At 36.8% G+C, this 22,293-nt stretch overlaps 1 protein-coding gene across 1 annotated transcript; it reads right to left on the bottom strand.

The window, feature by feature from the left end:
* Positions 1-782: 782 nt before the first annotated feature.
* On the bottom strand, positions 783-2,144 carry LOC145062475 (uncharacterized). Its single transcript, XM_079010075.1, has 2 exons — positions 1,617-2,144; positions 783-1,285 (listed from the first exon to the last, which is right to left on the bottom strand). Exons 1-2 carry the CDS (start codon positions 1,978-1,980, stop codon positions 1,134-1,136), a joined length of 516 nt encoding a protein of 171 aa, XP_078866201.1. The 5' UTR covers positions 1,981-2,144; the 3' UTR covers positions 783-1,133.
* Positions 2,145-22,293: the final 20,149 nt, after the last annotated feature.

Below are 22,293 nucleotides of genomic sequence, written 5' to 3'. Positions count from 1 at the left end.
TATATTAAATGTTATCCATACTTATAACTCATTTTTATGGAAACTAATTAAATTCGTCATTAATGTCAACAATAATATTCTTTCAGAATAAATTTATATCTAGAAGAATGAGGGTGTATTACAGTAGAATGAGAGTGTATTCTAGTAGAATACACTTTCGTTCTTCGTATTCCATACAACTTTATTGTATTTTAAGTGATTGAGTCTTGAAACAAAGTACAAACTCATATATAAAAACCTAGATGCAAATTCATTCTGAAAAGTATGTTATTGCGGCATTAACGACGGATTTAATTAGTTTTCATAAAAAGATAATTATAATTATGGATATCATTTAATAATAAATATTATTATGGAAATCATTTAATATCTATATTTATTTAATTAAATAATTATTTAATTTACGAAATTTCTATTGATGCATTCTAGCACACAATAAATATAAAAAACAAAATAACCTCTATATATATATATATATATATATATATATATATATATATATATATATATATATATATATATATATATATATATATATATATATATATATATATATATAACATCTCCCGCTCAAAGCAAATTTCTAAAACAAAATGAAAATTGGGTCAAAGTTATAATAATGAAAGTTGGGGAAATATATAAAAAAAAAAAAAAAAAATTGTACAAAATTTGTAAAAATGATTTAAAGTCGGGCCAACATTATAAACTGGAAGTGGTGGTGAGCATTACCAAAAAAAAAAAAAAAAAAAATCAAACATGGAGATAACATTTAGTGACAAGTCTAGAACATAAAATCATGTGGTTCACTATTTAAGTGAAACGTAAAAAAAATATTATTTGCGGGTTTGGGACTGGTTGTATAAGCAAAAAAAAAAAATATTACAATTGTGTCTGATGAGGTCTTATATCTTGATATCAACGGTGGCGGTGGTTCGGTGCCCGACAGATGACGTTGTGCAATTGACGGTATATCAACGGTGGGAGAAGAACAACGTGCAATTGACGGTATCTCAACGGTGGGTGAAGAACAACATGTTGAGAACGATTTTTTTATTGTTTTTTTTTTTCTTTTTTTCTTTTATTTATTTAATTATATTGTACTTTTATTGGGCTATTTTGTATCCGATTAGACCTTAAATAAATTGGGTGCCATTATTGCTGATTTTGTCTATCACTGTAACCCTTCCCCTTCTCAATACTCTTTCGACTGAATTCCATATTCCAGCTTGACTAAAATCATACAGCATGTGGAGCTCGATTGCTCTCTCTAGATCGTGTACTGTATCTATATTTGCATAATTTTGTTATGAAGGTAAAAAACTACAAGATGGAAAACATATGCTCTGATGTGATGTAATCTAATATAATCATTAGTGATTTTAAAGGAGTATGAAAAAACAACCTTGTTCACTTTTATACGTTTTGGATGCTACTTTTTAGTGACTATACAGTAAAAACTATATATATATATATATATATATATATATATATATATATATATATATATATATATATATACATATTTTACTGTATAAGTAGTGGTATCCTTTAGTTTATCTAAATCATAAACCCAAATAAATGATAGATTAGATTAGCAAACAAGAGATAGATTGTACCTTCAACAACAGGAGACAGTTGTGGTTGTGGAAAAACAGCAAGACCATACATAGTCTGTAGTTCAACCCATGCATCTTTTCCACTGAAATCATCTGCATTTCTCCCTTGATGATGGAGTCTTTCTGAGAGACGATTCAAAACACGCCCGAGTGTTTCTTCAGATAAAGAACCAAGAATCCAACCCTTCACAAGGGCATCTGATCTTGTCCACAGCTTCTGATGAGTGTGATGCTCACCCACTTTCTCCTTCCCGGAAACACTACTACTACTACTGGCTTCATGATCAGGGCTTATGAATGTTCCATCAATGAAACCAAACATATCATGACTCTTTAAGAGACATATCATCTGTGTTTTCCACATACTATAGTTTTCCCTACCACTAAGCTTCAAGCTAATAAAACTGGGGGTATAAACATGTGATGGTATGGAGATGTGTATTCTTCTCCAACTTCCAGTGTGACATGTGGATTAGAGCTAGAGCTTGTATTTGCCATCTTTGTATATTTTTATTTTCCTTTCTTCAGTCCTCCTGCTTCCATCTCTTAGATATTTAAATAGAAACATGGAGTGGATTTATTGTGGACTGTGGTGCCCACAAAAGCCACTTTAGGAATAAATCCTCCCAAGTAATTCCCTCACGTAATAAAGATTCAAGCAAAGAATATTATAATTGCAAATTTTATTTACTAACTATTATACTTATTTATCAAATCAAAATATATAATACAATATAGTGAGCGTTATTTATTTATTACAAAAGAAAATAAAGAACAAGTAATTAAAACCCATCTTAATTTGCATTTGCTTCCGTTGCATCACCAGTCTGTCTTCTCAGTCCTTCATACATTCATAGGCAAAGGGAATCATAACAAGACCTCTTTATAACTATCCAAGAATACACTCGAAACTGGAAGGAAACTAGGATAGGAACATATTTTTTGGTTATCTGGTCTTTCAACAGAGTCATCGTTGCAAACGTCTAGCCTACTGTACAAACAGCATCAATACTTGCCTTCTGGTGTAAATATTAACTACCAACTTTTTATTTATCAATATTCCCACCATCTTCTTACATATCTTAAAAAGAAAGATGTAGCTGATTTGTGGTGCCCACAGGCCACAAAAGCCACTTAGTGTGTGTATATATATATACACACAATAAAAGCTTCAAACAAAGAATATTAATTACAAAAGTTATTTACCTAATGATTTTACTATCAACTGTATTTATTAAAATACATATAAGTATGTACCGAGCATAATTTTATTAATTACAAAAAATTAAAATAAAAGAACAATATGTGCGTCATATGTATGCAGCTCAAACTCCCACCACTAAGATTTGAATTAGAGCTTATTGCCCAAACAAACTGAATACCAGTGTAAAATCTTAATTTGGTTTAGACAAAATTGCAAAAATGGTCCCTGTTGTATGCATTTTTTGGGGGTCTTAGTCAAAACCTCAATTGTTTTGGATTAGTGGTCCTTTTGAGCTAGTTTCATTGCGGATTAGGTCCCTCGGTAAACTGAATGACTATAATGCCCTTCTGATTTATTTTTTATGTTTTTTTCTATTTAATTTAAATGAAAAAAATTAATTAATTAATTTGGGCCTACATCTCTCTCTCTCTCTCTCTCTCTCTCTCTCTCTCTCTCTCTAAGAAAAAATCCACGTATCTTTTTCTCCCCACCTCACCTATAACTCAAAGTCATTAAAAATCAGATTAGTAAAAAGGATGATATTAGAGAAACTAGAGTGGTGGTGTGTTGGGGTTTATCAAAAGGAAAGAGATAAGTTTTGGGGCTCGATTCAGTTTTTTTATTGATAGAGCTAAAGGGGGAGATGGAGGATCTGTGTGATCTACAGGTGACGAATAAAAGTACTGAGGGTTCTTGATGGGTGATTTCAGAAGGAGACGACGAGAGGGGATTTAAGTCAAAGATGAAGAACGAGATTACGACAACGGAGAGGGTCGTTGATTTAGACTGGAAGATGAGAAAGATACGAGAGGAGTGGAGAAAAGACAATAAAAAACATCATTCCTCAATTACTAGCACCTGCTTCATCTTCATCCAGTGGCAACCTCTCCGATGAGATCTAAAAAGTTTTTCTGGTGATCTGCTCCGATTGATTCAGGGGTAAAAGGATAAATCGAGATGCAACTATTATGTGTTAAAGAACTGATCATAACCCAAATCAAAAATCGAAGTTGTAGGTGTTTGAGGAAGATGATGATGGACCACGAAAAGAACCAAATTAGCTAATGGGAACGATTCTGATGATGCTAAAGCTTTTGCTAATTTAGGTATTAGTGATGTTGGCACTGGACTAGAAGATTTGGGGAAAGTAGGTGAAGCTTCTTATTTTATTGATGGGGATACCAAACATGCGTCAATCCACAATCATTACAACACCAGATTGAATCGTTTTCTTCGTTTGAGTCAACCAATTTGATAATCAAATTCACATGCCAATCACTTTGACGATATCATTACATGTGAAACATAAATTTTGACTATCCAAAAACTTCTTTAACTAATTAGTATTCAATTTTGACTATCGCTTCATCACATCATCAATTTTGATAACCAAATCCACATATCAATCTTTTTCTTTAAATGTTTGTATCTGATGTCAACAATCGGAGGTTTAGAGTATGTTGATGTTGTTCTTCATTAAAAGGTTTTGTTTTTCTTGGTGAGCAACATGGAATTGGGTTCTAATGGTGACAGGATGATGAAGGTGAACGTCAATGGTGATGACGATGCTAGTGTTGATGGGTTTTTGGTGAGGAAAAGACGAAAGGAATCGTGAAAGAGTGTTTTAACCAATTCATGAGTTTTTATCTAGAGAGAGAGAGAGAGAGAGACAAGGTGGGCCCCTTCTTAATTTATTAACCCAAGGGTATTATAGTCATTTCACTATTCAGAGGGACCAAAAACGCAACAAAACTAGCTCAAAAGGACCACGAATCCAAAAAAGTTGTGGTTTGGACTAAAACCCAAAAAAAAATGCATACCACAGGGACTATTTTTGCAGTTTTGTCTTTGGTTTAGTAAAATTTATATGGTGGATATGAAAGTCCACAGCCACAAGCAGGTTATGGTCAATATGCCACTAGTTTAAGTTTTAACTACTTCTAGCCACAAACAGGTTATGGTAAATATGCCAATATTCTAAGTTTTAACTGACGTCTATTCACAAATAGGTGGTGTGTTTTTTAAGTTTTACCATCTCAATTAATTATGACTTCTGTCTCATACATAAAGGGTCTTCTTTAACTTAATTCTGCAATGCAAGTTTTGTTTAAATGTCATGAATAGGGTGCTTTCCTAAAATAACAAATCTTGACAAACTTCTAATGTGATGGTGTGTTTTCACTAGCCTAACCCACATGATCCTTAAGGGTCACACATTTTTTTTAAACAAACGACTCTCATTTACGTTGCAGAAGTATGTATGTTTTTGTTATACTTTCTTTATAAAATTTGTTTCTATTAAACACAAATACTTCTTGTTTTACATATGATAGGGTAAGGATAAAAAAAAAGGTGACTCTAGATACTTATGGAAGGGTTTCATCATTATTTTTGTTAATTAATATCGACAATACATTCTAGTTAATATGTTGATTTTGGGCATGTATGTTATAGACAGTCGGGTCCATTGCTTTTTTACCCGGAGAGAGATAAGAATTTTATGTCCTTATATATAAAAACTTCATAAAATAATAAAATGCAGTAAATTTTATAATCAAACTGAAACCTACAAAAATCACCTAAAATGATTATGTACAAAAACATTATTTCAAAAGTATAGTTCATAAATCAGTGTATCCTAAAATCCAATAACATAAAATCTGAAGGATGTGCATGATCATGCCTTCTCCTTACCACGATCATCTGAAGTACCTGAAACCATAATTAAAACAATAAGCATGAAGCTTAGTGAGTTCTCCCAAAGTACCAACACACACAACATATATTGGGTCCACATGTAAAAGACTGGATTACCCCAAAGCCCACAATATGAGTCTAGCTTGCCTATCGGGCCCACAACTCATATCTGGTTTGCTCCTGAGTCCACATCATAAGTCTGGCTTGCCCTCGGGGCCTACAGCTTATGTCTGGCTTGCTCCTGCATTTGTTGATTACTGCACCAAGCAGTACAACCTCAACCTAACCATTCTATGTCGACATATACATAACATAATACATATATCCAGCAACAGATAAATGTGTAACCAGTCATCAGACAAACAGGCTGATCTACAGACCACTACTGCATACTACATCTTATTTACTTGGATACCGATCTAACAGATCACTATAACATATCAACATCCTCTATACCAGGATACACAGTCTAGTGGACCGACATTGGTGCCTTCGACCCACAAGTACAATGAAGAAAAACCACCTCTCGGTCCGAACAAATAGTTGAATAAATCTCTGCTCTGAATACCGGCTCTACCCACCACCTATTATTCAAATCATGGCCCAACTTAACTTAATATCAAAATACCCACCATACCTTTTGGTCAAAATTGGTCAAATCCTCAAAAGTCCAACTTGGGCAACAGTGTTGATTACGCCCAAAGTACTCAGCTTGTACGCTAATCATATGCAACTTGACCAGAAAACGGACTGGTTGACCTCGAATGCCCAACGCTCCTGGGAACGCCCAACGTTAGCGACTATGTCTTTTCCTTTCCATTAAGAGCTTAATCCTTAAGCTCTTTTGTCCAAAATCCAGATTCAACCCTAAAATAATGCCCTTAACCATAAAGCTTTCAACTTTATGGTCTTGCATGACCATTAAGTACCCAAGCACAAAAACTCTAACTACTTAACCCATTAAGACCTTGTAACTCGTGCATGGTAAAAAACTAACAACCAAGATCACATTTTTATGGTTCCTAATAAGTCCATAACGGATTAAATTTCCAACTTTATCCATTAGAATGGTCCAAACCACCAAGATCTAGTCTTTAAGTCTCAAAGGGACCAAAAGTGCATCTTTTCCAACTTAATACATTAGGTCCAAGTATCCGACCTTTAGATCAGAATCAATATGACATTTAGATGGATAAATTTTCCAACTTTATCCATAACAAGGTCACAAACTTTCAATGTAACACCATGTTTCCAGGTATTTACACTTTTAACCTTGTTGTGATCATTTTTGGCACTTTGGTCCAAACATCAGGCGTTTGGCATAAAACGTTAGGCGTTCAATGATGGACGCCAGACGTTTGCACGCAGAGACCAAACCCTAATTTTTAGGGTTTGCACCCTATTTAAAGAACATTATCGCCTCAAAACCCTTCACCACTCCAGCCTCCATCCCCATTTCGAAAACCCTAGGTGTGTATGAGGGTTTGAATGCTTGTGCATCTTTTTGGTATCATTTTAGTGCTCTTGATAGAGAAGGAAGATCATTGGAGTGTTGGTGTTGCTCTCAAGCTTGTGGATCTGGAATTTTGGCATCTTGGAGCATCATTATGTGCTATAAAGTTCCAAGCTTGATCATCATATCTCTAGATCTTGTTTATGTTAGAAGTTTATGCTTATTAGACCCATTTCCTTAATCGTTTTGGGTAGGAGCTACCTTAGACCAAAGGAATATTCCTTTTGGACGTTTTAGGGTAGATTAAGTGATAAAAGTGTGATCTTGGATCTTCCTTTCACTCCATGTAAGTTTTGAGGTGTCTTAATTGGTTATGGAGTTGGAGTTTTAGCTTTTGGGCTCATTGTAGCCATGCATGTCCATAAAGTTTGCAACTTTATGGATTTAGATGTTCTATTAGCTATGGATCTGAAGTTTGGACTTGATATCTTAAGCCATTAAGTCATTAGTTTGGAAGTTCGTGAACAATGAGTGAATTCCAGGCGTTTGCATGTGAACGCGTAGCATTTAGACGTTAGGCATTATAGGAAGAAACGGCAGGCGATCTGTGCAGAAACCCAATGGGTTGATTTTTGGCCTTGGGCCATTAGGGGTCTTGGGCTTAGTCTAGTTGTGCTTGTATAAAAAGGGAAAAATGAAAATTTTCCCTTATCTTGATAAGGAATGGACTAGACCACGGGTTTGGGTTAAACCCTAATTACTTATTAGGATTGTTTTTGGTTTTTGTTTAGCGTGAGGAGCAGTGTTCGCAACGGATCAAAGGTTATTCCAATTGTCATCAGTAGAGGTGAGTTCTCCTCACCATGTTTAGCGGGTTGCATGCACCAATTTCGGCCCATGGTTTGTTACGTTAGGATGTTACATGTCCGCGTTACTCTTGCATATGTATGTGCTTGTATGCTTACTAGGCAGGGCTCGATGGTTATTGATAGTTAGTTTTGTTTACTTCTTTTTATAGTTTATTTTAGCATATTTCATTCATAATTTAGATAATTTCCATGCATATTTTCCCTTTTGTTATTTTATGACTATTTCGGGCACTTTCTAGTTTCGTGAGCTTTATTGCAGATTTCATGGAGACTAGTGGAGCGGGAATGTTCGGGACGTATGGAAAGCGATGGGAATTGGTGGAAAACAAGGATCTTAGGCTTGATGGGTGGTGGAGATGATGCATGGAGCGAGCTTGATGATTATTTGAAGGCTTGGAGAGAAATAAACATTTAAATTTACAAGATGCGGGAGTGTATTCAAGCATGCATAGATTATTAATCGGGCGAGTTTACGAGCTATGAATCATTTGGAGAAGCCAAATTGGGCTTAAAATGAAGAAAAACTTGAAGAAAATGGGCTAGGAGGTGATTAGGCTCGCACTGGGCCAAGTGGGCTAAGCTATGGAGGCCCAAAACCTCAAAGATGCTACATTCAGGGACCACCCGCGCAACCCACCCGCGCAACAGCACGCGGGTCGCGCAAGGCTCTGCAGGGGTAATTTCGGAAATCCATTTAGAAGGCTATTTGAGGAAGGTTGGTGCCCATCTTTTGGATACTCTTGGAAATCCGATTTTTGGAGATTCTCTCTGGAGTTTTGAAGACTTTTGAAGGCCAAGAACACTTGAAGAACATCATATTTTTACCTCTTCATTCTTGCTTAATGTTTGGTACAATTTTCTCTAACTTTGTTTCTTTGGGTTTAGCCATGCTTGGCTAAACTAATCTTGGTTGACTTTTGGTTAATCCTTTGAACTTTTGTTGAATGTTGAAGAATCCATGAACATGTTCTTAAATCTTTATGGGAATGTTTTGTGTTTTAACATCTTATCACTACTTGTATGTTTTAGTTCATGAGTTTAAATGTGTTTGTGGTGATTAGTTGGCTAATTTCTTGATTAAGTAAAGGATCCTCAAATTAGCAAGCAACAAATGATTTTTGTGTTGTTTTTGCTTCACACAATCATAAAAACATTTCCTCCAACATTGTGGTGAAAGCATTTGACCCCTCTTGGATTTGGTGACTTTTTGGTTCTTAATGCTAGTTGACTTTCACTAATTACATGCTATTTGGAATTAGTGACTTTGACTAAGGAAATTGTTATGAGCTTCTCTAGCCATTTCAACAATTAAGAAAAGTCTAGGTAATCTCAAGCTCCTTGGATTACTATAGCCAAATTAAGGATTTAAATCAAAGTATTGCACCATTGGATTCTAATGATATGTTCATCAAAAGTCAAAGTGAGGAAACTTTAAGTCAACCATCTCTCCCTTATTGATTTTACATCAAACTCTTATTTTTGTTGCATTTGTCTATTTAAATCATAGTTAATTCTAGTTTGTTTCAAGTATTTCAAAACACCAAAACCCCCCATTTTATTTTTATTGTCATTTTACAAGTATTTTTACAAAGAGATTTTTCATAGAGTTATAAATTGAACCAATCTCCGTGGATTCGATCCCTTTACCACTATACACTATTTTAGTGTGTAATATTTAGGGTTATTATTTGTGTTGGCCTCGACAACCACCAAATTTTTGGCGCCGTTGCCGGGGATTGGTTTTGATTTAATCAGTTTTTTTCTCTATGCCTAGATCTCATTGTGCAGGTACTCTAATTTAAAATCCAGAAATTAAAAAAAAAAAAAAAAAAAAAAAAAAAAAGAGTATGGTTCGGAAATGAATGCTACTTGCACCGAAGACCAACTTTCTGAGCTAGCTCAGTTAGTTATGATGATTGAAAGTGACCAAAGTGTGCAACCCACACCTCTTCTTTGCGATTTTTGTGCCCAAAATGGACATCATTCCGACACATGTCCATATTTACAAGGAGAATGGGAAGAAGTGCAAGATAAGGGAAGCTACTACCGGTCAAACCAATGGAGTTATGATCAGCCTCAACATGATCAATGGTGGGACAACAACCAAGTTTGGGGAAATAACCATTACCAAAACCCATACCAAACATGGGGAAATAACCAATACCAACCGACTCCACTATTCCAAGAACCCTATCCTTACCCTCCTCAACAAACTGAAACGCTAAGCATGTCCTTAGAGGACATTGTGAAAAGCATTGCCACTTCTACCCAAATTTTCCAGGAAACAACTCAAGCTAGCCTCAAAAGCTTAGAGCAACAAATAACACAAATTTCTCAATCATTGAGTATAGTGGAATCTCAATACAAATTACCATCTGAAGAGAGCCCATGTCATAACGCATGTTGCATTCCATTTAAAGATGAGAAAACTTTTGATGCCCCAAGAGTGTTATATGAAGAAGAGGAAGAAGAAGTAGAAGTGGAAGAAGTTGTCAAAGAGGAAGAAGAAATTAAGAATGTTGTCAATGAAACTGTAAAGGAAGTAATAGGGGTTAACAAAGGAGAGGTTGAGTCACCCACTACCATTGAGAAACTAACTCCAGTGGTAGACCAACCACAAGAGCCACAAACGATAAATTTGTCGGACTCTTCAAAGGTTACCTATCCCGAGAAAGAAGACGCCCAACCGGTCACCTACTCAACCACCATGTCAAAGAGGGAAGAGTTGGTCACCTTACGGAACAAGTACGAGAGAGAATATGGTTGGATGATTTCTATTATCAAAGGTCTAAGTCCGGTATGGTTCTCCCGTAAAAAGAAAGTCAAATACAAGAAAAGAGTCCCAATGGAGGTGTGGAAATTAAAAAATGTAGACATGGGGCAAATTTGCAAGGTTAATGGACATCGATTGAAGCCATTCAATGAAGGTTTTGATTCAAATGGCCAAGATGTCGTCCATTTGGACGCCCCAAAGTGTTAAAGTGAAGTTTGGAGGCGTCTCGCCAAAGACGTTAAAGAAGGGCATTTTTGGAAAGCATTGTGTTTTCGTGTTTTTAATTTGAACAAAATGAGTTTTGAAGATGTTTTTGGGATATAAAAGAGTTATTTTTTTGAAGAAATCAAGAGTTTCTAGGTGTTTAGGGCTGTCCGAAGCAAGAACGGGTGAAAAACGAAGAAAAATGGAGCGAAAATGAAGATCAGCATCAGCGGGTTGCGCGACCCGCGTGCTGTTGCGCGGGTGGGTTGCGCGGCCAGGTGTGATGAAGCGACATTGGCCCAAGACTTAACTGCAAGGTCTGCGCGACCCGCGTGCTACACTGCGCGACCCGCGCACTGTGCTGAGCAATTTGGGCTATTTTTGGCTATTATTGGACCAAGTGTTGACCAAAGGTTTTAATGAGTTGACCTTTTGACTTTTCTTGACCAACATTGACCGAAATTGACCCTTTTTGACCCATAGATTAAAATGTTCAGCTTCCCTTCTTCCTCATTTAATCATCTTGACCTCCCACTCCATTCCTCTCATATAACCTTCCAGCACCCACCTCGCCGGAAAATTCAAGATTGTCGGAGTTCTACTGGTCATAATTTCACAAAACCACCGCCACAAACATCTCCCATCATCCAATCCTCCGATTTAGGTCATTTTTGCCCTTACCTTAAGCATTGAGGACAATGCTTGTTCTTAAGCTTGGGGTGGGGCATTTCATTTTCTTTTTATATATTTTTTTTCATGCATTTTTAATAAGGTTGCATAACATTTTAGATTTAAGCTAATTTTCATTCATTTTTTTTAAATCCAAAAAGATTTTATTTTCTTCTTTTCTACTTTTATATTTTTGCATAACATTTAGCTTAGGCATTAACATTCATGCATTTTTGTTGTCTGTTTATTCTCACCCCCTGGATGCCATGGAATAGGTTCACAGTTATTGTATCATTATTGGTCCAGGATCTTGTTGTTATCTCACCCATCGAACGGGGACCATTAGCTGTAGTTTGGGATCTCATACTTGGGATCAGATGCTGGTAGCTTAAAGGGGTAAGTGATCATGGACAGGTAGTTTTCATGAAGAATTATGCATACAATACTAATGACTGTAGGATATACTATAGCAATGGATGTCTTAGCCTTGCGGTCACTACCGCCGAGAGGATCACACTTGATCATGTTTGAACCGTTAGGATGAAGCACTAGTGCTTGTCCCCGAGTAGAATCCATATCCGGTCTCTTTACATCACCATATCTTTTTGCGATTTTCTTAGGATTTTGGAGAAGTCTTTTAGTCCGCATGTGGACATTTTCATTATTTTTGGAAAAAAAATTCACAAATTTGAAGAGGAGCTTACATTATATCTTTATGCTCCACACATGGTCATTTTCTCGCTTAGACCATTCGGATTATATTACTACCCTTTCGGTTCCACTTACACACTTTAGGAACCAAATTTTGAGTCAAAGGGTTGTTATTACATTACCTTCAACTATAACAAAAAAAAACAAAAAACAAAAAAAAACAAAAAACAAAAAAAAGTGGGGCAGGCAAATTCCCAGCTGCAGAAATCTGAGAAGGGCGACCGGTTCAATTATTGAACTAAATCTTCCAACATTTTGGTCACCCGGCGTTTGATATTCATTTATTTAGGTATGTTTTATTGTATATAGATCGAGTTGTTTTTCGCAAATTGGTGATGTTAGGGAGACTGTCGAGTCAGATACTACGGGAGGTTTGGGCCAACACCAAGTGATCTGATTCCTACAACGGTGCCCGAGCGATTAAACCTAGTTACACATGAGAGAAACCGGCAAACGTGAGATCAGAGTGTACATTTAAAGAAGAGCTCCACCCGAGCCCATCCAGCTGCTTTCTCCCTACTACAGATATCTTCATTGTATGCATGTTCCATTGAGGCTACGACTGCTCATCCCTCCTTACTCACCTAAAGGAGTTGTCCTGGCTATGGTTTATGGTACCATTGTCATCGGATGAAAAATTCCTGAGGTAATAGCAAGATCAATTCTGACCATGTTGACTAACGGTGATCAGGTTCTGCGGCTCTATCCATTCTTTTTATTTTCTCTAGGATAGTTCATCCCAAGTTCATTTTAGTCTTGTCTTACTTGAGGACAAGTAAGGTTTAAGCTTGGGGTGATTTGATAGTTAGTTTTGTTTACTTCTTTTTATAGTTTATTTTAGCATATTTCATTCATAATTTAGATAATTTCCATGCATATTTTCCCTTTTGTTATTTTATGACTATTTCGGGCACTTTCTAGTTTCGTGAGCTTTATTGCAGATTTCATGGAGACTAGTGGAGCGGGAATGTTCGGGACGTATGGAAAGCGATGGGAATTGGTGGAAAACAAGGATCTTAGGCTTGATGGGTGGTGGAGATGATGCATGGAGCGAGCTTGATGATTATTTGAAGGCTTGGAGAGAAATAAACATTTAAATTTACAAGATGCGGGAGTGTATTCAAGCATGCATAGATTATTAATCGGGCGAGTTTACGAGCTATGAATCATTTGGAGAAGCCAAATTGGGCTTAAAATGAAGAAAAACTTGAAGAAAATGGGCTAGGAGGTGATTGGGCTCGCACTGGGCCAAGTGGGCTAAGCTATGGAGGCCCAAAACCTCAAAGATGCTACATTCAGGGACCACCCGTGCAACCCACCCGCGCAACAGCACGCGGGTCGCGCAAGGCTCTGCAGGGGTAATTTCGGAAATCCATTTAGAAGGCTATTTGAGGAAGGTTGGTGCCCATCTTTTGGATACTCTTGGACATCCGATTTTTGGAGATTCTCTCTGGATTTTTGAAGACTTTTGAAGGCCAAGAACACTTGAAGAACATCATATTTTTACCTCTTCATTCTTGCTTAATGTTTGGTACAATTTTCTCTAACTTTGTTTCTTTGGGTTTAGCCATGCTTGGCTAAACTAATCTTGGTTGACTTTTGGTTAATCCTTTGAACTTTTGTTGAATGTTGAAGAATCCATGAACATGTTCTTAAATCTTTATGGGAATGTTTTGTGTTTTAACATCTTATCACTACTTGTATGTTTTAGTTCATGAGTTTAAATGTGTTTGTGGTGATTAGTTGGCTAATTTCTTGATTAAGTAAAGGATCCTCAAATTAGCAAGCAACAAATGATTTTTGTGTTGTTTTTGCTTCACACAATCATAAAAACATTTCCTCCAACATTGTGGTGAAAGCATTTGACCCCTCTTGGATTTGGTGACTTTTTGGTTCTTAATGCTAGTTGACTTTCACTAATTACATGCTATTTGGAATTAGTGACTTTGACTAAGGAAATTGTTATGAGCTTCTCTAGCCATTTCAACAATTAAGAAAAGTCTAGGTAATCTCAAGCTCCTTGGATTACTATAGCCAAATTAAGGATTTAAATCAAAGTATTGCACCATTGGATTCTAATGATATGTTCATCAAAAGTCAAAGTGAGGAAACTTTAAGTCAACCATCTCTCCCTTATTGATTTTACATCAAACTCTTATTTTTGTTGCATTTATCTATTTAAATCATAGTTAATTCTAGTTTGTTTCAAGTATTTCAAAACACCAAAACCCCCCATTTTATTTTTATTGTCATTTTACAAGTATTTTTACAAAGAGATTTTTCATAGAGTTATAAATTGAACCAATCTCCGTGGATTCGATCCCTTTACCACTATACACTATTTTAGTGTGTAATATTTAGGGTTATTATTTGTGTTGGCCTCGACAACCACCAAATTGTTGAAATGGCTAGAGAAGCTCATAACAATTTCCTTAGTCAAAGTCACTAATTCCAAATAGCATGTAATTAGTGAAAGTCAACTAGCATTAAGAACCAAAAAGTCACCAAATCCAAGAGGGGTCAAATGCTTTCACCACAATGTTGGAGGAAATGTTTTTATGATTGTGTGAAGCAAAAACAACACAAAAATCATTTGTTGCTTGCTAATTTGAGGATCCTTTACTTAATCAAGAAATTAGCCAACTAATCACCACAAACACATTTAAACTCATGAACTAAAACATACAAGTAGTGATAAGATGTTAAAACACAAAACATTCCCATAAAGATTTAAGAACATGTTCATGGATTCTTCAACATTCAACAAAAGTTCAAAGGATTAACCAAAAGTCAACCAAGATTAGTTTAGCCAAGCATGGCTAAACCCAAAGAAACAAAGTTAGAGAAAATTGTACCAAACATTAAGCAAGAATGAAGAGGTAAAAATATGATGTTCTTCAAGTGTTCTTAGCCTTCAAAAGTCTTCAAAACTCCAGAGAGAATCTCCAAAAATCGGATTTCCAAGAGTATCCAAAAGATGGGCACCAACCTTCCTCAAATAGCCATCTAAATGGATTTCCGAAATTACCCCTGCAGAGCCTTGCGCGACCCGCGTGCTGTTGCGCGGGTGGGTTGCACGGGTGGTCCCTGAATGTAGCATCTTTGAGGTTTTGGGCCTCCATAGCTTAGCCCACTTGGCCCAGTGCGAGCCCAATCACCTCCTAGCCCATTTTCTTCAAGTTTTTCTTCATTTTAAGCCCAATTTGGCTTCTCCAAATGATTCATAGCTCGTAAACTCGCCCGATTAATAATCTATGCATGCTTGAATACACTCCCGCATCTTGTAAATTTAAATGTTTATTTCTCTCCAAGCCTTCAAATAATCATCAAGCTCGCTCCATGCATCATCTCCACCACCCATCAAGCCTAAGATCCTTGTTTTCCAGTTATTCTATATGCCATTTCTTGTTATACTAGTATGTTTGTATGCTGGGTGGAGACTGTTATGGGAGTTAGGGCGAGGCCTATTATATTCAGTGGGCGGGGCCCGCTATACGAGTTAGGGTGGGGCCCGTTATACTCAGTGGTTGGGGCTCGATTTGCGAGTTAGGGCGACACCTGTTATACTAAGTGGGCGGAGTTTGTTATACGAGTTAGGGTGGGCCCATTACACTCATCGGGTGGGGACTATTATATGTTTGATATGTGTGGTATGTGATATTTTGGGGAAACTCACTAAACTTTGTGATTATAGTTTTTAGTTTATGTTTCATGTACTTCTAGTGCAAAGGGGAAGAGTTTGGGGTAATTGCAGTGCACACACTATTTTGTTCCGCATTCTTATGATTACTCTGATGTTTTATGACTTAGATGATACAATTGGATTTACTATGGCTATGATGATGTTGGATAATTGTTTTCGTAATTAAAAATTTATAATTTTTGGTCTATACTTTTGGGACGTTACATTAAAGATATAAACTTTAAGCACTAAAATGACCAAAAGCTCATAGAACCCAAAGCTAGCTAGATCTAACATATGCATCATGAAGATTCAAGTTATATACATCTAGAAGAATGATCAAGGTGAACAAAGTTTAGAGCCACAATCTCTAAGCAATCCAACTCTTCTCCAATGAGTTCTTCTTCTTCTAAATGCACCAAAAAACCCATCAAAGTCACTCAAAAGCTCAATAATCTTCCATATGAGGCTAGGGTTTCAAGGAAACAACTTAAGAGGGTGGGAGCTGAAGGTAAGGAGGTTTGGAAATGAGATAAGGCCTTTAAATAATGTCTAAGACCCCAAAATAGGGTTTGAGTCTGAGTCGTAGACGCCCAACGTTCGTATGGTACGCCCAATGTTCCCGAAGGAACCTTCACGATCACCCACCCATGAATGCCCAACTTACATTCCTTGTACGCCCAACGTTCCTGGCTAGCCCTTTTACCATTCTAACTTTTGAAGGCCATAACTTTTGCGTCCCAAGTCCGTTTTCGGCGAACCTTATATCCACAGAATGGTGTTGAGGAGCTCTACAACCCTATCTATTTACTTTTGACTTAAAGAGCATGAAACTAAAATCCTTGAATTCAATAAAAGGTTTGAACCATTACTTTACCAATATACCCTTGTTCTCCAAAGCACAAACCGAAATCTTGGATCACAAAATCTACATTACCCACATCCAAATGGGTCTAAACATCTCTTTCCCCAAGGGCCGATGCCTTATAACAATTGATCTTCGGGTCACAGCCCCGAATTAAGAAACGACCTCAAAACAGGGTGTTACAAGGTGAGGCAGAAGTACTTTTAGGATGTCCAACATTATCTGATGGGTTAATAACAACATGGGCTTAAGTAGGAAAAGTTAGTCGGTTGGGAGGAGTACCAAGAATGTTATGTGTTGGTTTGGACCAAGTATATTGTGGGATTGAGTTGAAGGGCATGTAGTAAAATTGTTGAAGTTGTGGTTGTTATACATCCGGTTCGATCACCCAACCCAAAGGAGAGAACAGTCATTGATTTCCAGCGGAGGATGCCACATGTTGTTGATTTTCTTAGGATGGCTGGTACAAAGCCTGTGTTGTTTCCGACGGTTGTCATTATGGAAAGAGTTATATGGAGGATTATTTGATCGAGAATGCAAAATACAGGGTGAAGAAGAGTGGTTGACATGAGATTGTGGAGGGACATTGCGCTTTGTCAAAATATGTTGTTCCTCGAGCAACAACATCGATTGCATCTCTGAAAAAGATAAGAGAGGTTTGATATAGCGGATGATAACAGAGATGTATTCAAAACGGCTGGAGAGACCATTAATGCCATAATTGACGAGTTGTTTTTCATTAACCTTAGCATCGACATGGAGATTCAAATTAGAGAGGCATGATTCTGAATCTTGGTGCAATATGCAAGCACCGACATGTCACTTATAGAGATGTTTCGGAGGTCGTTATCAAGTTGCATAAGCTTCGATTCAATATTGTTTCAGAATATTTTTTCGAGATTCACCCACACTTTACAAGCACTAAAATTTGGAATGAGAACCAAGTCGAGGAGGGACTGAGAAAACGTGGAAAAGATCCACATCTGGACAACAACATCAACCTTCATCCATTATGTGGTGGTAGGTGCGGTATTAGGTGAATCATATGTTTTTTCAACATGATCCAATGCATCATAAGCTTGATAGAAAGTTGAGAAGAGATGACAACATGAGTCATAGTTTAGTTGTTCAAGGTCGAGGATCAATGGGATGTGTGACTTGATATTAGCAACAATGAAAACCTTGTGGATAGAGGTTGTACAAGGTGACATGGAAGGAAGATAGTAGAAGAAAAATGGTGGAATGATGCTGTTGTGGAGGATTTAGGTAGTCAAGGGTGGTAAAGAGGTATACATGGAAAGAAGAAATTAGAGAATAATTTTAGGAGATTAGGTAGGCAGTGATACCATAATGAGAAATGGAATCATGGTAAATTTCCTCATTCAAGAATACGATATACAAGCGCATATATATATATATATATATATATATATATATATATATATATACACACACACACCATTACCACAGGGACTATACTATAATAAATATACATGAGCTACATATATATAATGGGATATACAAATACATGTTAGCAGTTGAGAGTTGCAGTGACGTTCTTCTCCGCCATTCTAGAGGCAGGAGTACTAGATCCATCGCCGATATCAAATATGATTCTAATTCCACCACTTCCTAAAGCTAAAACATCGTCAATTAAGAAATCGTTTTTAACTCTTGATTTCACAAATCTTTGATTCTCGTTTCCATTAGCGAGATCAAAGAATCCAACACAATCACGATTTAATTTCTTGCTGCTTAAATAGATGAGATTCTTGCAACCTAAACCACTATAGATGTAAATCTTTTCCCTAACATTTCTCCAAAGTGAAAGTGGATGAGGATGAAGACCAACCTTTGGGATTGTTTTCATGAAGCATCTTCTTCGTGGTAAAGGCTCGCATCCTTTCGAAATAAGAAAGACTCCAATCATCAGGGAAAGCTCCGTTAGGTTTGTAATCCATGTATTGCAACAAAAAAATCCCACGATTTGTAATGTGAATGTCCCACAAATGCCACCATTTCTATGATCCGAGTTATTGAATCTTGAATTTTTTTATTTAAAAAATCACATCATTAAGTATGACTAGCATGTCAACAAACACAAGTGGTTACGTGGCATATTAAATCGGTTGTATTAGGTTAGGAGCAAATGAATAGGTCAAGACCTATTTTATTCATTCATAAAGCACGCAAATAAGTTAAGAGATCGAAAAGGAAAATTCGAAATATATTGTTTGGCTAATGTCACTTTCCCAAATGCATCCTAGCAACATTTAATCTTAAGCAACAATTATATGTTTCAGACCTTCAATATCAATACAGTCGTGTATAACGATATTATTTTATAATTATATGTTTCGATATTGACAACTCCATGTTATTGTACGTTATGATTTCACAACAACTATTTTCCAAGAATCAAAGCATTACAATTTAGTTCACAACTTCCACTATTATTCCCATCTTAAATACATATATCTGAATACTCTAAACTACATTAAAATCTAATCTGCACTAACCAAAATACAATTTCATTGAAATGATTTTACAATTAGGTAAAATCTAATCTGAAACAAATAAACTACAATTTTGTTGGATCATTTTTTACAATTAACACTACAAGAATAACAACTATTAGCGGCGAAAACCATCAATTGTGTTAGTTGTCGCCGCTAATACTTTTCAACCCTGATCTATGTGAAAAGCTGAGCTTACACCGTATCATTCGATTTTGTTGCAAATCTAACGACATGGACCCTCGTTGCGTACAATACCAATAGCGGCAACACTAATGGCGGCGACGGTGTCACCGCTAATAGTCTAAATAGGTGTCGCCAAAACTCCCTTTAGGCACCTGTCGCCGCAATTAGTTATCCGTTGTTGCTAATACGCTTGCGTCACCGCTAAGGGGCGTCGCCACTAAAGGTTTGCACGAATATTACCTCTTCCACTTTCTTCTTTCCCCTTCTGTTATATGTTCCTAAAATGCACTCCACATACTGAAGATTTTGTTTTTCCCCTTCACCTCTGTGATTGAGCCGAAATTTGACTGCCAAAAAAGATCCAATTGTGACTCCCCATTACCGGCAACCTCCAAATCGGCGACCCTCGTATCACCGACGACGTCCCTAAGCTTCTGCAGGTGAGGTTTTGTTCTTCTTTCTTCTCTGTTTTTCCTGCTTTTCTTTTCCTTTCTCTTCTCCGCACTGAAAACTTGAATTTCCATCTTTTCTTTATGCGAATTTTCCAACTTTACTGTCCGGATTTGGAGCCCCCTACTGGAAAATCTTGAAATTTGGAACATAAACAATCTTCTCCACCTGATTGCACGTCGATAGGTTCTTCATCAACATTTTATTTTTAATTTTGTATGTGGAATCTATATTTTGTATATGTATGTATATATGTGTTTTTTAAGTGTGTTATTTATGTGTATAATGTATGCATATATGTGTATGTGTATTTGTATGTGTTTATGATATGTGTTAATTGTACTAGCTTTAATCCTACTAACTTAAACACAAAGACAAACACATGAAAGGCAGTGTACCTATCGATTAGTAGTATAGTTCAGGCAAGTATGGTATCGAACTCAAGAAACGGTAAACAATTAAAATTAATACTAATATTATCTAAATAAAACAATATTTAAAATGGGGTTTTCTCTAGTTTTGCAAGAATAGAAACTTAAGCAATTACTAAGCACTTAAACAAAGGACAATTAACAACTAAAAGAGAAACAAAAGACAACTAGATTCAATAAGATAAAAGAGACTTCCATTTAAATTCAATTCCTTATGCTTATGGTTGATTTTGTGGCAAGTGCAATGGATTAGTATATCAATGGTTACCGATTTCTAATATGATTAGATTAATGTTCACTGGAAATCTGCGAAAAAGTCTCAATATTTTAGGTCAGTTTACGATTTAGTCCCAAATTAAATTTTGTTTACAAAAATGGACAGATTACCGGCTAAAACTTCGGATTAACCTTTCGTGGCCGGTTTCACAGATTTAGCCAGTATCTCGTCTTTTTTCGTTAATTAATCCAAATTTTGGGGCTTTTGCATTAATTAATCAAAATTTTAGGGCTTTTTCATTATTTATTACCAATAAACCAAAATATTTGGACTTTTCTGAAGATTACCATTAAACTAATATATATTATATGATCTAATTTAATATGTACTATTCCATGTCTTCTTTCTTATGCTCTTCTAGGCTCACCGCTAGGTGGGTGGCTGGAGTATATTTTGATACCGGATGTGGGTGTGTGTGTTTTGTGAGGCTGAAAAGCTTGGGCTGCCACCCTCTACCACCACCGGCCACCACGGTGCGGTTGTGTGTAATTAGTATGTGTTTTAGTGGTTGCGTGTGTTAATAGGGTAATATTGTAATTTGTAACCAAAGTGAAATAATGAAAAGAAGAACCTAACCACCACCGTAGAGTGGTGGTTGCCGCCTCCTGCCGCCACCGGCTATCGTGTCGGGTGGCGGTGTACTTTGATTGCGTTTGGACCTCGTTGGGGGATGTTTAGACAATGTGGAATCAAGGAAACCCTAATGGGCCTAAAGAAGCCCTAGTGGGCCCAATGGAACCCTAATGGGCCAATAAGGCCAATATGACCTAAAAGCCCAACCAATGGACTAATGGGCTAGTATTGGGTTGGAAAACCTTAATTAGGGTTTGGAAAACCCTAATGGCATAAAACCCTAATTTTGGGATTATGGGCTTAGACTTATCGGGACCCACTTTTGGGCTATTAGAAGCGAATTAGGTATTAAGCCCAATCACATCATATGGCTTATTTAGTAAAGTGAGGGACTTAATGGATTAAGTCCTTAATGGGTTAAGTGAGAAACACTTAACCCTAATTGTCATTTTATGTGAAACTCTAATCTGACTTGGCCTTCGTGTTGGGCCTTCCTATTGGGCTTTGGCAATTGGATTATTAATGGACCATCCAAGAATGATCATATGGACTAGAATATGTTGATGAGCTTTAGGGTAAGGCCCATATGAGAGGTTAGGCCCAATTTGGAAAATTGGGCCATAGATGGGCAATAGTGGGGCCTTTATGATTATGTGATATTGGGCCATGGGAATTGGATGGGAATAATTGGATGGGCCTTAAGGAAAGACTGTGAAGAGGTCTGGGCCCAATTTTGAAAATTGGGTCATGTGTTGGGCTTTGGCCCATTACTTGACTATTGGGTTTTGTAGTGTGAATTGGACCTTAGGCTTGGAACCCAATTATTAATTGGGTATTGTTTGATGTTGACAGTTCGGGAAGCTGTCAACTAGCAGCAGGAGTTTTATCCGTGGGACTTCAGCAGTGCCAGGTGAGTTCTCCTCGCTATATCAATAGGGTCTAAGGCACCAATGTCGGCCCTTATCGGATTTGTATTCGAGTTTATTGCATGATATGCTTATTGATTTGCATCCTGGTAATTGGGATGGTGGTATGTTTAAGGACATGGTAGTTAGGGTGTTGTCATGTTATTATGATTTGTTAGATCGGTATCCTAGTTATACTATGATTGTATATC

Source organism: Lactuca serriola, chromosome 7, assembly GCF_051521515.1.
Source record: "Lactuca serriola cultivar US96UC23 chromosome 7, Lser_US96UC23_V15, whole genome shotgun sequence".
NCBI classification, from domain to species: domain Eukaryota; kingdom Viridiplantae; phylum Streptophyta; class Magnoliopsida; order Asterales; family Asteraceae; genus Lactuca; species Lactuca serriola.
The sequence above is the reverse complement of the archived record's forward strand: the minus strand, read 5'-3'. Positions and strand labels throughout refer to the sequence as shown.